The sequence below is a fragment of the Nothobranchius furzeri genome, chromosome 10, assembly GCF_043380555.1.
Source record: "Nothobranchius furzeri strain GRZ-AD chromosome 10, NfurGRZ-RIMD1, whole genome shotgun sequence".
Taxonomy (NCBI): Eukaryota; Metazoa; Chordata; class Actinopteri; order Cyprinodontiformes; family Nothobranchiidae; genus Nothobranchius; species Nothobranchius furzeri.
In genome coordinates this window covers 35,517,089-35,532,088 of record NC_091750.1, presented here as the reverse complement: position 1 = coordinate 35,532,088, position 15,000 = coordinate 35,517,089, and the positions used below count along the sequence as shown (strand labels likewise).

The following is a 15,000-nucleotide window of genomic DNA, read 5'->3' as shown; positions in this document are numbered from 1 at the left end:
GAGAGGCGCTATAGAAATGATACTTTCTTCTTCTTCTTGCTCTACTAGCATGTTTGCTAAGCAGTAGACAACAGCACTGCAGATCACAATACCACAAACATAGGGAATTTGCACATTTGATTAATTATTAATGGCAAACAGGTGCCGGATCAAGATCAAGACTGCTGTAGATCTCTGCTCTATTTTCTATTTTCAAGAAACTCCTGAAGACCCTGCTCTTCAGAGAGCATCTTCTTAACTAGCACCTTGCCTGCACCCGTCCCCCCTCTCTACTGTCCACTCCTTGTTCTCTACTCTCCATGATTGATGTCAATGTTGTTGTTGTTATTGTTGTTGTTAGCCTCAAGGGCAAAATGCCGATTATCACTTGTAAGTTGCTTTGGACAAAAGCGTCTGCTAAATACATAAACATAGATCTAGACCAAGACCAAAAGGCAACAAGTTTGTCGTCATATTTTTGAGAATATACTGTTGGGGTAAAAGCTGTAGCTGGGTATGAGTGTGGACTGAAAGGGCGGAAACAATTGGAAAATTGCAGTAATCTGAGGGTAACAGCTCGCTGCAACATGTTGAAATAAATAACAATGAACTAGTTCATTTAAAAAAAGTGTTAAATGCACTTTATACTAGTTCATTTATAAATCAAACTTTACCAACACTGTCTTGTTTTCCCGTTGTTTATACGCCTTTATGAGTTTCTACTCCTTTGATTTAATTGTTTTTGTACAGCACTTTGCTGAGTGGTAAAGTCCTTTAGAAATAAAGAGACTCGACTTGAACACTCTTCAAATGTGAGCTGTTGTTCAGGCGCCAGTAACTCTGGGCCTGCACCTTGTTTCTTTTCACTGATTCATCATCATCCGAGACGAGGCCTACAATGGTTGTGTTGTCCACATACTTGATGATGGAGTTTGTAGTGTATCTAACATCACAGTTAAGGGTGTGTACAGAAGGGGGCTGAGTACACAGCCCTGTGGTGTGCCAGTGTTTAAGACAAGTAAGGGGGAAGTGTGCTTATCGACTCTGCTTGAAGCCTATTGGTGAAGAAGGAGAATATCTGCACCTACTTGTCCACAGCCCAAGATAACTGGACTTTTCTTGAGGAAATAGCTTTGCTGAATTCCGAGCTCAATGGATAGTATCCTCATGTATGTGCTCCCTCTTTCTGGGTGAGTGAAGGCATTGTTTATTGCTTGCACAACTGCATCCTCCATGGGTTTATTTTCTTTGTGCACAAATGAAAGTGGATCTGGCGTGTCAGGGAGAGAGGAGCTGATGTTTCTTTTGACCAGCCACTTATCGCAACCAAACTTGGGATCCAAAATGATGGTGGAGGATTTGGTAAATGGCCTGCATTTCTATAGCTTTCTCCTTAAGGCTGATTCATGCTTCTCCGTCTGCGTCAGTGCGGAGACACGCAACGCCATTATCCGTCCTTGCGTAGGGCTCCGGCAGGCACGCAAGTACGTACGGAGTCGAGCCCACTTTTTTAAACATCCGTCGAACGAGACTGATTACGCAAGCTTGTGATTGGTCAGGATGCCGCTGTTGTTTACAGCGCCGCCATTGCGCCCTCAAAAACGTAAAGACAGCCGAGGATAACTAGCGGCAGACACGGAGCAGCTTGAAGAATACCTTGCGAAAAAACTCTAAAAACATGAACGTTTAATTCTCCCGTGACTGGAGGAGTGAAAAGATGCGCAGCAAGCGTTTTATTTGTGGATGGAAATGACAGGAAACGTGGGTTTGGAGGTGGCGAGTGCATACAGAGGTGGAGGAGAATGAGAGACAAATTTGTCCGTTAAAAAGTCTCTTATATACAAAAAAACACCATATAAACACACAATTTTGGACCGGATACATGACAGGATACCACAGAACAGCGCTACGCCCTCTGCTGTCCTGCCGGGCAATTGCTTTGCAACACTCCAGGAGACGGAGAAGTATGAGAGCAAAACGCTTCCGTCAATCCGTGCGTGTCTGTCCCTTGCGGAGCTGACGGAGAAGCATGAACCAGGCTTTAGGGCTCTACAACCCCCCAAGGCGCTTCACAACACATTCAGTCATTCACACGCTAGTGGGAATGAGCTACAATGTAGCCACAGCTGCCCCAGGGCACACTGACAGAGGCAAGATCTGCTGAACAGTGGCGCCACCGGTCCCTCTGACCACACCCAGCAAGGAAGGCGGGTTAGGTGTCTTGCCCAAGGACACAACATGCACTGTCTCTGGTCAGAGCCGGGATCAAACCTGCAACCTTCTCTACCTCCTGAGCTACTGCTGTCCCACTTAAAGGAAGTGGGGACCTCTGACTGACTCAGGGAAAGGTTAAAGAAGTTGGCAAACGCTCTTGCAAGTTGGACAGCACACACCCTAAGGTCTCAATCAGGACGGCTGTTCTGGAGCTTTGTGAGGGTCAGGGCTACGGTGGCTCACAGGTAAGGAGTTTGCCCTATAGTTGGTGGGTTGCTAGTTAAAATCCAAGCTTCACCTATGTGCTTGTGCAGGACACTTCACCCTCCTTGCCTGCTGGCAGTTGAAGATACCGGTGGTGCTGATTGCCTCAATGTACCCCAGGACTTCTATGGTTCCAATGTAACCTATCACCATCAGCGTTTGGAGTCGGACTGCAGGGAATAACTGGTTTCATTTGCAACGTTAAAACCTACCTACCTGGTTACTCCACAGACGTGTTTCATGAGCGTTTTTGAACTCAGAAGTACCCCTGAAGGACCTCGTTGTTCTTCCTTTTATCAAAACGTATTTTGAGGCGGAGAGGGTTAATGTTAATCCACTGTTAAGACCGGAGAAGATGGACTGCTAAATGATTTATTTATTTTGTAATAAGTTTGTTTCCCAGCATGAGCTTTCCGTCTCCAACAGACTGCGTGTCTCAATTAATCATCTAATGAAAGCCCAATACTCAGTTCCAACAGTAGGTGACGCTAAAACGTCATTGAAATTAAAGTAGATGTTATGTTTTGAGCATTATCATAACATAAAATTAGAACAAATAACACATTTTACTGTAACAGCTACAGCTGTTATTTCAGCTCTATCAGAAATCAACAGTAGGTGTGTGCGAATGAGGGAGTGAGAGAGGGAGAGGAGAAAGGAGCGTGCTAGCTAGCTATATCCCGTAGCAGGGATGCTATCGGCCAGCGCCCCAGAGACAAATAACTCAGTGATGCTGATTGGTCCCAAATTCTCCAGTTCTCCCTAGCAATCAGATGTAATTGGCTTCAGAGGCACTTCCGTAGAAGAGATATTAATGATCCTGCTGAGGGAAATTCACTCTTTAATGAGAGACAGCTGGTAAAATAATACAGCCTGCAAGTAGGCACACACAATTAAGCCATGGTCACCCATTTATAGTATGTTTATGTTTATGTATTTAGCAGATGCTTTTGTCCAAAGCGACTTACAAGTGAATACCTTAGCTGGTCCAAAATGCAGCGGCCCGCTTGCTGACTGGAACCAGCAAGCGGGATCACATAACCCCGGTTCTGGCCTCTCTCCATTGGCTTCCTGTCTCTTACAGGGTCCATCTTTAAATTTTACTTTTTGTTTTTAAATCCCTTCATGGCCTGGCCCCAGTTTACATCTCTGAGCTGCTGTCTGCTTACATCCCTGCCAGAACCATGAGGTCCAGCTCTCAAGCTCTTTTAACAGTTCCAGAAACCCGCCACAAGACTCGCGGCGACAGAGCGTTCTCTGTGTTTGGGCCCAAACTGTGGAACAAGCTACCTTTCAACATCAGGACCACACAGAATCTAGAGCATTTTAAATCCCTTTTTAAGACACGTTTGGCTTTTATTGCAGGTTGACTTGAGCATCTTAATAGTTTTTAACAGTTTTTATTACAGATTGTGACTGTTGTGTCCTCATCTTATTTTAGGTTTTTATTGTTGAACTGTTGTACCTTGTACAGCGCTTTGGTGTAGCTTTGCTGCTGTAAATGCGCTCCATAAATAAAATTGACCTTGACCTTGAATACAAGTATGTATTGTAGTTTTTTTCCTTAGTCGTATTATTTGCATATGTCACGTTGCGGGTTAGGAGGAGGTTAGGACCCAAGATGCAGAAAACCCCAGATGACACGAGACAGGAGCGGTTTAAAAGTAAAATCCTTTATTTAGGATGAGGAACCAAAAAATCCAAAAAGGGCAGGAAGCCAAAAACCAAAGTCCTGAACACCAGGGGAACGAAAGCTCACATAGAGCACAAACCAAGAGACGAGGCACAAAAGCTCACATAGAGCACAAAACAACGCTGACACAAAACAATGGACCGACAAGACACTGAGACACAGACAGGGCTTTATACACTGGGGCATGATGGGAGGCAGATGGGCTGCAGGTGTGTGGGGAGAGAAAACAGGTGAAAGCAATTAACTAGTCAGGGAGGAAACTAACATGACCTAAGAGTAAAACCTAAAGACAAGATAAGCAGCAACATAACTAATATTCTAAAGGGAAGGAAAACTACAAACACCAGTGGGAAAAAAACACACTAAAGAGACTAATAAAAATGAAAAGCTGAAACTATAAAAACTGCGGAGGGGTGAATGGGGAAGACTGAAGGAACACAGGACGTGGGAGAGATGATCTGGAGGGCTGTAGATCTGGGAACACAGAAAGAGAAACTACAGGGGCGTGACTAAGGAGGACCACAGGGAGCACAGGACCTGGTGGGAGATACCTGGAGGGGAAGGAAACCTAGAGGGGCTGCAGCTCTGGAAACACATGAGGAAGACGTAGACAATGACACAAGAGGGCGCTAGGATACACAACAGGAGAACCTAGAGACGAATGGAGAACACAAGGAGACACATGATGGAAGACACAGATGCAGACCATGACAGTATAGTTAAATCAAATAAACTAGGTGTCACATGTCCTGACATTTGCCATTTTGTGGGTCAGAAGCTGAAACATTTGGGAACCTTAGGTCTAGACCAGTGGCTCCCACACTTCTGTCTAAGGCAAGCCAGAGTCCCCCACCCCAACTTCCACACATCAAAAGTGAACATTTACAAACTTCCTGAAGGTGTAGATTTTATCATACTATTGTGTATGTTTTTGGATTTTATTAAGGTAATCTTTACAACTATAGTCTGTAATCTCAGCACAGACAACATTGTAGAGACCCCCTTGGGGGGGGGTCTTGAACCACAGGTTGGGAATCGCTGGCATGGTGGAACATCTGGTCTTCCGGCAGGCTAATGGAGCACTAGGTTTGGCACTACTAGTTTAATCGTAGGGTTGCAGGGTGGATCCTGGCTCCCTGTTGCGTCCTTGGGCAAGACACTTCACCCTCCTTGCCTGCTGGTGGTGGTCAGAGGGACTGGTGAGCTCAGCAGCCTTGCCTCTGTCAGTGCGCCCCAGGGCAGCTGTGGCTACGTTGTAGCTCATCACCGCCAACGTGTGAATGTGTGTGTGAATGGATGAATGATGCACTGTAGTGTAAATCACCCTAACCATATAAGCGCGGGTCATTCATCATTGTGCAGAACCTTTGGGCTGCAGGGTTAACAGAAGTGATGAACAAACTTCAACATAACACGTGTGTTTGTGTTTCAGGTGTGTTATGCGGCGACTGCGTTGCGGTAGCCAGGAGTCGTTGCTGAGTGCTGGCTGCGTGTCTTCCCTGGAACTCAGGATGGACCAATCAGTGATCATCAAACCTGTTCACTCGTCCCTGCTGGGACAGGACTACTGTTTTGAGGTGACACACTCGTGCGCCTGGGATCCTGCTATCATAGCCCTGCAGACCTTTGACCTCTTCTTTGTCTTCTAGGTAACAACTTCAACAGGCACAAAGTGTTTCTCATGCCGCTCTGCAGCAGAACGAGACAAATGGATGGAGAACCTGCGGCGAGCGGTCCACCCCAACAAGGACAACAGTCGGCGGCTGGAGAACGTGCTGACGGTGTGGGTGATCGAAGCCAAAGACCTGCCCACCAAGAAACGGTAAGGTCGAGTCTTACTGGACCACACGTAGCAATATCCTGGTGCTGGAGCAGGTTGTTGTGTCACAGGTACTTCTGTGAGCTGTGTCTGGATGACAGCCTGTACGCTCGGACATCCTGTAAGCTGAAGACGGATACCATCTTCTGGGGAGAGCGCTTCGACTTCAGCAGCCTGCCCTCCATCTCCTCCATCACACTGCACCTGTACAAAGACACGGACAGGAAGAGGAAGAAGGACAAAAGCAGCTATGTTGGCTTGGTCAACATCCCTGTTGCCACGGTGATCGGCAGACAGCTGGTGGAGAAGTGGTACTCAGTGAGCACGCCCAGTACAATCCGAGGTACGCGTGCTGCAACTGATCCAAAATCTGGACCTGAAGAGGTTAAACATCTGGTTTCAGCAATAAATACTTAAAAATAAAAAAGTAAAACATTGAAATTTAGACTCAAACACACTTAAAGTCGTAATTAAAGGTTGTTTTCTATTTCTGATCAGGTATGAACTAGAACTGGGTTCAAAATCAGATCCTGATTAAAGTTCAGATCTTCAGATCTTTGAGTAGAAGGGTCTCTGGCGTGTGTGTGGTCACATCTCTGATTGGCTGGTTAGATTTAAGTAAAGCTTCGTCCTGCTGTCACGTTAGGACCCAAGATGCAGATACCCCAGATGACAAAAGACAGAAACGTTTAAAAGTAAAATCCTTTTATTAAGGAGGGTGAACAAAAATAAATCCAGAGGCATGGAGCCCAAAATCCAGAAATCCAAAACGCAGGAGAACAAAGCTCAATTAGAGCACAAACTGGGGACTAGACAGGAAGCTCACACAGAGCACCAAAGAACACCGCTGACAAACAACAATGGACCGACAAGAACAATGAGACAAGGAGGGCTTATATAGACAGGGAGGAGCAATTAGGGAAACAGGAAGCAGGTGTGTGGAGTGAGGCTGGAGGGAAGGCAGGTGACAACAATTATCTGGATGGGGAAGAGAACCAGAGGAGGGCAGATAAACCTAACACTATATAAAACACAAAACTAAACCTAAAGACTAAGGGAAGGACACACACAAACTCATACACTCATACAATGAACTGGGGAACAAGAGGCTGGAGCTACAACTTAAAGACACACAACAGAGATGCAGACAAAGGACACATGAGGGCGCTAAGAGAACACAAAATGAGAACTTGGAGTGGGAACTGGAGGAGCTGGGGAACAAAGGGACACAGAACATGGCACCTGCAGGAGACTGGTCAGGTGCTGGCTTCAGGTGTCCAACAGCACGATGCTCCCAAAGGCGTCAGTTTGTTTTTGATGTAGCTGAGAAAAATGATTATTCGTTATATAGAAGTATCCTTGTTTAATTGCAACATGCACCGCAGCATATCGCAGCTGTTTGAGCTTTATTCAATAAATAAAAAGTAAAACATCACGATAGATCCTGCAAATCACCGAGAACGAGAGGAGTTCGCTAACTTCTTACAAGATTTCATGGCGTTGGAGGTGAGCTGGAAGCACCATGACTGTAGCAGGTGCAGAGGGGTTTAAACAGCGGCCATTTTCTTTCTCTACGTAGTCCGGGACTTCTGCAGAGAACATTAATATTAATGCAACAGGTTTTAAAGGTGGTCAGCCCAAATTATTGGATGGGACAAGTCTCTCAATTATAAATCGAGGTGGGGACATGTCTCCGGCATTCCCAGTTCCTCTCACTCTTAGAACCTGTTTGGTTTTTAGGAAAGTCGTCCATTCCGAGTGTTCGGGTCAAAGCTCGGTACCAGAGTATCATCATCTTGCCGATGGAGCAGTACAAAGAGTTTGCTGAGTACATCAGCGCCAACTACCTGCTGCTCTGCTCTACTCTGGAAGCCTCCATCAGCCTGAGAGCCAAGGAGGAGCTGGCCGCTGCTCTCGTGCACATCCTGCACAGCACAGGCAAGGCCAAGGTAGCTCCGCCCACTGAGAGAAACCCGGCCCACTTGGAGTGTAACTCCTTCCACTCCGCCTGCCTTAAACAAACACCTTCAATTTTGGCCTTCCCTGCAGGACTTCCTAACAGACCTGATGATGTCAGAAGTGGACCGTTGCCGTGACAACGACCAGCTGATCTTCAGAGAGAACACGTTGGCAACTAAAAGTATTGAGGAATACCTAAAGCTGATAGGACAGAAGTACCTGCAGGACGCCCTCGGTACAGCAACACACACGGGCGAATACACACACACACACACACACACACTCATGCATAACTCTGACCATGTGTGTGCTTGTTAGGTGAGTTCATCAAAGCTCTGTATGAGTCTGATGAGAACTGTGAGGTTGACCCCTCCCGCTGTGCATCCTCTGACCTCATGGAGCACCAGGCCAACCTGAGGATGTGCTGTGAGTTGGCCTTTTGTAAGATTCTGGATTCTTACAGGTGAGCAGCCTTTCACACAGACGAGCTCAGGTTAAAGCCAGCAAACGCTGCAGTTGTCTGCCTTGTATGCTCCGCCCACTCAGGGTCTTCCCGCGGGAGCTGAAGGAAGTGTTCGCCTCATGGCGTCAGGAGTGCAGTAATCGAGGGCGTCCGGACATCAGCGAGCGTCTCATCAGTGCCTCTCTGTTTTTGCGCTTCCTGTGTCCGGCCGTGATGTCACCATCTCTGTTTGACCTCATGCAGGAATACCCCGACGAGCGCACAGCCAGGACCTTGACTTTGATCGCCAAAGTGATCCAGAACCTGGCCAACTTCAGCAAGTAGGCTAATGCTTTTATTTTGAATCAGCTTAGGGCTTTTATTGTGGAGGCACGATCTCAAAAAGGGTCAGGGCTTTTATTGTGAAGCTGATTTTGCATGTGGTCGTGTTACACTCTCACCTGTCTCACCTGCTGCTGCAGGTTTGGTACTAAAGAGGAGTACATGCTGTTCATGAATGACTTTGTGGAGCGTCAGTGGAGCAGCATGCAGCGGTTCCTGCAGGAGATCTCCAACCCCGATGGACTAAACCACACCGCTGGATTTGATGGATACATCGACCTCGGCAGAGAGCTCAGCAGCCTGCACATTCTGCTGACTGAGCTGGACCAGGTAACTCACCTGACAGAAAAGGCACCTGCCGGGTAATGCTCACGGCGGGAAAAACACATAACAGGTAACGCCTGATGGATTTTGCACAAGACAGGTGTAAAACCTGGCATCTTACACACCTGACAAGTGCACAAGTGCTTTCATCATAGTGAAAAACTGCCCACAGCGCTGTCTTTCTCGTTTCCTGACCTCTGGTTCTGTTTCCACCTCTCTGTCCTCTTCTGTGTCCAGTCCTGCCTTTCAAAACTCAGTCCTCTTCCTCGGATCCTCAGAGATGTGTCTGCAGCTCTCGCTCACCCTGGGGGCGTGGCCAGTTCTGGAGGTGTGTCGGTTTCCTCTCCAGAGCCTGAGCGTGTGGTGTCTCCGCCCCCTTTGTCTCCGCCTCTTTCTCCTCCTCTGGCAGCCTGCAATCCTTCTGTCGGGCTGCAGAGCGGTGTCGGCCTGGACGGAGGGTTAGCATCAACATTCACAAGCCGCCGCCATGTTCTGTCACTAGTGATGTCTTGCTGTTAGACGTTTGATGCACATACTGTTAAAGCACAAATCAGACACGCAGTAGAAAGACGCGAGGCGTCCTTGTGGAGATGGGGATAAGGTTCTCCAGAGGACTTATGGTCCACCTCTCAAGCAAACCGATGTGGATCAACACATGGATATCTTTAAAACAGCTTTAGCTACAGAGACAAAATACATCAACCGATGTGAGTCAGCGGTGGCACTCACTTCCTGTGTGTGTGTGTGTGTGTGTGTGTGTGTGTGTGTGTGTGTGTGTGTGTGTGTGTGTGTGTGTGTGTGTGTGTGTGTGTGTGTGTGTGTGTGTGTGTGTGTGTGTGTGTGTGTGTGTGCGTGCGTGTGCGTGCAGTTGTGTAGATTTCACCAGACTTCCTTCTCCAACTCCGGAAAACAAGGATCTGTTCTTTGTCACCAAAGGGTCCAGTCTGCAGCCTGCATCAGGTGACCTTTGACGCCGACCAATCAGCTTCTCCTGACCCGTCTCTCGTGACCTCTGACCCCTTCTGATGATGTCCCTTCCAACAGGTCTGCGAGGATCTCCAGCACCGAGCTCATCGTACTCAGAGCCCAATGAGAACGAAGCGGGGTTTGAAATGACCAATGGGAGCCAGAGGGAAGCGCTGGAGCTGACCAGTGAGAACCGATCTCTGTCTCTGGTGGACCTGCAGGACTCCTCCCCCAACGATGGCCTTGATGACGCTCAGTGGCAGCGCCGGACAGGACTCCTCCCCCTCTCCTTTCAGAACCCGGTGTACCACATGACCACGTCGCCCCGGCAGCAGCAGCAGACTGATGCCACGCCCTCTGATGGATCAGTGGGATCACAGGGAAACGGCGAGGACAGGGTCACCATGGCAACCAAGCCTGCCTTCCTTACCCAAATGTCTGTGGGTGTGGGAGCGGGGGACAGGGGGGAGAGGATGTCTGCCATGTCCAGCAGCAGCAGTGGAGAGGAATACTCCCGGCGAGCTCTGTCTCTTACCGACACGCTTTCAGGTACGAGTCTGCACCGCCTGGGCGTCAGGTGATCCATGAGCTCAGGTGAGATTTATGCCTACTGTCGCCCTCCCCCTACAGGTAGCTCCGCCCCTCCTCGCCAGAACTCCTCCGGTCCTCATAGACGCATTGATCAGCCTCCCCCGCCGTCCTCTGCTCCACCGGGCCCACCTCGAGGCCGAACTCCGCCCAGCATGCTCAGTGGTGGAGGCTCAGCCTACCCGCCACGCCCCGCCTCTGGCAGCATGATGTCATCGAGCCCCGATTGGCCGAGCAGCAACCAGTCCCGTCTTAGACAGATGTCATCATCATCTAAAGGAGACAGCCCTGAGAAGCAGCGGGCTACAACCAAGGTGATCCACTCGTCACCACGGTGACCTCTGACACGCCTGAGCAGGACTGGTCAGCTGACACGAAAAGCCTAAAACCAAATTCCCTAAACAGGAAATTGCTAAATGGAAAATTTGGATGAACCTGCAGGTGACCTCTGACCTGACCCTTGAACTGAGTAGGTCAAACTCAGGTGTGTGTGACGTCCGGGTGTGACTCACCTGTCTTGCTAACCTGACTGTCCCACTCACCTGACTCCAGCGGATGTGCTCCCGGTTGACCTTTGACCTGGCTGAAGTACCCGGTGTGTTTGTCTCTCCAGGCTCCGTCTCCCTGCGCTCTGGACCGAACCGCTGCCTGGCTGCTCAACATGAACTCTGCACCCTCCTACGGCGAGGCAGAGGATGATCGCCATGACGATGCCATGGTGGAGAAGGTACGAGGTTTCTGGTTGGTTCTGGTGTCAGTCGGTTCTGCGTGTTCCGACCGTGTCCGTGCGTTCAGTACCAGCAGGAGATTGCGCTGCTGCAGGAGAAGCTGCGAGTGGCAGCGCTGAGACAAGAGGAGTGTGAGGCTCGGCTCCTGGTCCAGGACCAGCAGAACCAGCGGATGTTGCAGGAGTACCAGGTTTGTGATGTCACCGATTTACCTGGGTCATGTGACCAGCTGGACGCATAACGGGAACTGTTTTTCAGGCTCGCCTGGAGGACACCGAGAGCCGTCTGAGGAGGTTGCAGGATGACAAAGACCTTCAGATGAACAGCATCATCAGCAGGTAGGACACCTGTCGTTCTGAGCACCTGTCTGACTGAATACCTGTCTGTCTGAACTCAGTCACCCGTTTGACCTGTGCAGGTTGATGGCAGTGGAGGAGGAGCTTAAGAAGGACCACTCTGACATGCAGGCAGTGGTCGACTCCAAGCAGAAGATCATAGAGGCTCAGGTACCCATCTCACCTTCCTGTCTTGCTTCTCTCGCTGCCACCGCTCACCTGTCTCACCTGCCTGCGCTTCACCCGTCTACCTGACAGGAAAAAAGGATCGCAAGTCTCGATGCCGCCAACACGCGTTTGATGGCAGCACTGACTCAGCTGAAGGAACGCTATGCTGTGACATCGCAGAGAAATGGCCTGTCTCCTAGCAACACATCCTCCCTGCAGATCACCGAGAACGGAGAGTTTCGTAACTCCGGCAACTGCTGAACACCGGATCTGTGCTCCGATTGGTCCCTGTAGAGGTGGAACAGGCTAAGAAACGTGGAAACATAAAATCGATGATTGATGACATATTTGCGCAGACGTGTCATCATTATCTCAGCTCCTCCAGAACCAGATGACCTCTGACCTGACACTACCCTTCTTCCTGGGTTACCCCCCCCCCCCCCCAACTTCCTGCTTTCTTTTTGCATGTTCCTCTTTTTTCATCATTTCCTGTTAACATTTAGATCTTCCTGTAAAGAACCAAAACACTTTACCAACTTTATGATGACACTCCAGCTGGTTCTGGTCGGACTGAGCGCTAGACGGTTCTGAACTGACCTTAGATCTCAGACTGTATTTTAAAGGGGCGGTTCTCCTGATGTTCCAAGTTAGTTTATCCTAGCGGTGAATTGTGTTGGCCCCCCCGGGCCTCCTTAGCCCTGATGTTTAGTTGTGATTGAGATTTTTATGGTGAACAGATTTTATTGGACGTCAGTAAAACTCGTGACGACTCGTGCGCTCGCTCGCTCCGTGCTCACCGTGGCTTCTGTCTGTTTTTCTGTGTTTATGAGCTTCTGTTTGTTCCGATCCAGATCCTCTGATTATTCGTCTACAGCATCTCGATCCAATAAAACTAGACTGTCAAACGTTTGGTGTGGTCATCAACACACACAAACCGAGGTAGCTGAAGCCACATTTTATTCATCCGTCGGATCTGTGGACAGGAAATGATGTCACAGGCTCTGCATGAGGCGCTTCAGTGGGTCGATGTTCCAGAACTCGTGGTTCCAGCCCAGAAACCAGCCGGTGAAGGTGGGAGGTTCAGATCCCTGTTTCACTGTCACAATGGGGGTCCGTGGATCTCGAGCAGCGGGGTCCGCCTCCATGTATCGCACAGCTGTACGGAGAACATGCAGATGCCCGTTACATGACCCTTCAGAACCTCCTGACCCAAAGTGGTGCAGAACATCTTAGAAAATTCTCAAAACTCTACCTCTGTCGCCCTGGAGCTCATCGGTCTTACCTGATGCTGCAGCTTCCATCTTCTCCTCTTCCTGCGCCTCCTTCCCGATCCAAACGAACACCTGCGGGAGGACACGACAGATGAGGACATTAAGAAGTGTCCTTCTGTCCCGGTGGTGACAGCAGAGGCTCACCTGGGCCCAGGTATCCAGTATCATGACATCGTCAGGAGCCAGGTCGTCTTGAGTCAGCTCCCCTGGAACCTCCTCCATCTGAAAGCAAAGGCAGCATTTTACTGGTGCTGGTGTCCATTCTCACTTTACCTGCAGACCTTCAGGAGCACGCCTTTGCTCTCATACGTGACCAGTGAGGTGCGGGGTAGCAGCTCATGGAGACGCTGCCCACCTGCCCAGCTCATCAGGTAAACCAGACTTACCTGAAAACGTCCCGTTTTGTTGGAGCAGGCGAAGAGCCGAGGAGGATGAGCGTCAATCTTGTTGTTGATGCGGGGGACCTGGCAGTAGTCCGACTTTCCTCCCAGTGATTCCCAGAATGCATCTGAAACCGGGCAGCTCTTGTGATTCGTCCTTTCACATCATCCTAGTAGACTTCACGAGACATCTGCCTCACCTTCTTCTTCTCCCTCCTCCAGCTGGGTGGGGGTCACCTGGAGGATGCCAGCCAGGTACTCGGCCCCCTTAACTTCAGCCAAGCTGCTGCTCTTCCCTTTCCACATCCAGGATGCAGAAGAAGACACCAGGAGGAAGACATCGCTGGAGTTCAGACAGGAGGAGGACGGATCCACCTGGGGGAGGCAGAGGAGTCAGCCTGGTTCTGACTGGTTTTACCAGACTGGTGTCGGACTCCAGGACCAACAGCTCAGAGCGAGCGCAGATGGAAGCAAGAAGATTCTCATCCAAAAGACCTCTCTGGTTCCGTTTGACCTTCTAGGGTTTGTGTCGCAGAGCAGGTGCGGCTCATCGGACACAACTGAGAACAAAACCATTCTTGGACCGGACAGGACTGGATCAAACTGGACTAAATCAGTCTGGGTGGCACATGACATGACAGGACTGGACTGAGACCAGGTTCTGAACCTTTTGGACTCAGATTAATGTCCTGGATTGAAGCCGTCTGCATCGGTAACATGAACTGAGACCGTTTGGACTACAGCGTTCTGCAGGAGGACCTTTGGATTTTATTTAAAACCTTCTAATCCTGGTCCTGGAGGGCTGCTATCCGGCATCTGACGCGTCTGACCCAACAGCTGATTTACCTGTTCAGCAGCTCATCAAACCTCTAGAACCTGCTGGACGACGGCCCTGAAGGACCAGGATCCGACATCGCTGATCCAGACTGAAACATTCTGTAGGAAATCGTTTCTAAAGCCCGACTTGGACCTGCTTCTTCTGGTTGTCTCACCTCCACCGCTTTAGTGTCTCCTGCTGGGTTGGCTCGAACCTGAAACAGACGGGTCTCAGCACGCTCTGACTGGCCGTCGTTTCTAGAAGCCCCTCCCTTGTAGATCACCATCGGTCGTCCTCCGAACAGACTCATCAGGTGGGCCGGCTCCTTGCCCTGAACCACCCTCACCTATGCAGACAGATCCCTGGGAGTGAAGCTCAGACGGGAAGGGTCTAGAAATCTTGACAGAGCCAAGACCAGGGTTCCCAGTTCCTGTACCTGAACAGCACCTCCTCCCAGTTCATCATCCATCTGGATGGCCAGTATGGCCGACGCCCCAATTTCGTCCTTACTAGACTCCGCCCCCTGCCTGATGAAGAAAAGCATCTGTAAGGTTAGGCTGCCAATGAATGAATGAATGAATGAAATGCCTTTTGCCAAGTAAGCATGGTCAGGGATAGAGAGACCCTGTCCATGTTGGATAAGGACACGGATGCAGCCGAGCTGACGTCTCACCATATGTAGATGATGTGACCTTGTCTCCCACTGTGCTG

At 49.6% G+C, this 15,000-nt stretch overlaps 2 protein-coding genes across 5 annotated transcripts in view; one reads left to right on the top strand and one right to left on the bottom strand.

Moving 5' to 3' along the window:
• Positions 1-12,726, top strand: part of LOC107386208 (disabled homolog 2-interacting protein) — a 15,059-nt gene extending 2,333 nt beyond the window's left edge. The window contains exons 2-18 of the mRNA XM_054730302.2: positions 5,583-5,727; positions 5,800-5,972; positions 6,041-6,312; positions 7,710-7,918; positions 8,019-8,163; positions 8,247-8,391; positions 8,475-8,711; positions 8,853-9,042; positions 9,274-9,494; positions 9,905-9,996; positions 10,081-10,551; positions 10,633-10,904; positions 11,204-11,317; positions 11,386-11,508; positions 11,577-11,656; positions 11,737-11,824; positions 11,912-12,726. Coding sequence (XP_054586277.1) covers positions 5,590-5,727; positions 5,800-5,972; positions 6,041-6,312; positions 7,710-7,918; positions 8,019-8,163; positions 8,247-8,391; positions 8,475-8,711; positions 8,853-9,042; positions 9,274-9,494; positions 9,905-9,996; positions 10,081-10,551; positions 10,633-10,904; positions 11,204-11,317; positions 11,386-11,508; positions 11,577-11,656; positions 11,737-11,824; positions 11,912-12,082 — 3,141 coding nt within the window. The 5' untranslated portion in view covers positions 5,583-5,589 and the 3' untranslated portion in view covers positions 12,083-12,726. The remainder of the gene's footprint in view (positions 1-5,582; positions 5,728-5,799; positions 5,973-6,040; positions 6,313-7,709; positions 7,919-8,018; positions 8,164-8,246; positions 8,392-8,474; positions 8,712-8,852; positions 9,043-9,273; positions 9,495-9,904; positions 9,997-10,080; positions 10,552-10,632; positions 10,905-11,203; positions 11,318-11,385; positions 11,509-11,576; positions 11,657-11,736; positions 11,825-11,911) is intronic.
• A 35-nt stretch (positions 12,727-12,761) lies between these two features.
• LOC107386209 (gelsolin) overlaps positions 12,762-15,000 on the bottom strand; it is a 9,829-nt gene continuing 7,590 nt past the window's right edge. For 2 of the 4 annotated variants that reach the window (XM_070555575.1, XM_070555576.1), the window contains exons 12-19: positions 14,963-15,000; positions 14,726-14,816; positions 14,465-14,635; positions 13,673-13,847; positions 13,479-13,600; positions 13,237-13,314; positions 13,104-13,164; positions 12,762-12,977 (exon numbers count right to left, since the gene is read on the bottom strand). The exon at positions 14,963-15,000 is cut by the window's right edge and continues 96 nt beyond it. In XM_070555575.1, the coding sequence (XP_070411676.1) occupies positions 12,814-12,977; positions 13,104-13,164; positions 13,237-13,314; positions 13,479-13,600; positions 13,673-13,847; positions 14,465-14,635; positions 14,726-14,816; positions 14,963-15,000 (900 nt within the window). In that variant the 3' untranslated portion in view covers positions 12,762-12,813. Of the gene's footprint in view, positions 12,978-13,103; positions 13,315-13,478; positions 13,601-13,672; positions 13,848-14,464; positions 14,636-14,725; positions 14,817-14,962 lie in introns of all 4 variants that reach the window. The other 2 variants (XM_054730303.2, XM_015960454.3) reach the window with 1 other exon arrangement.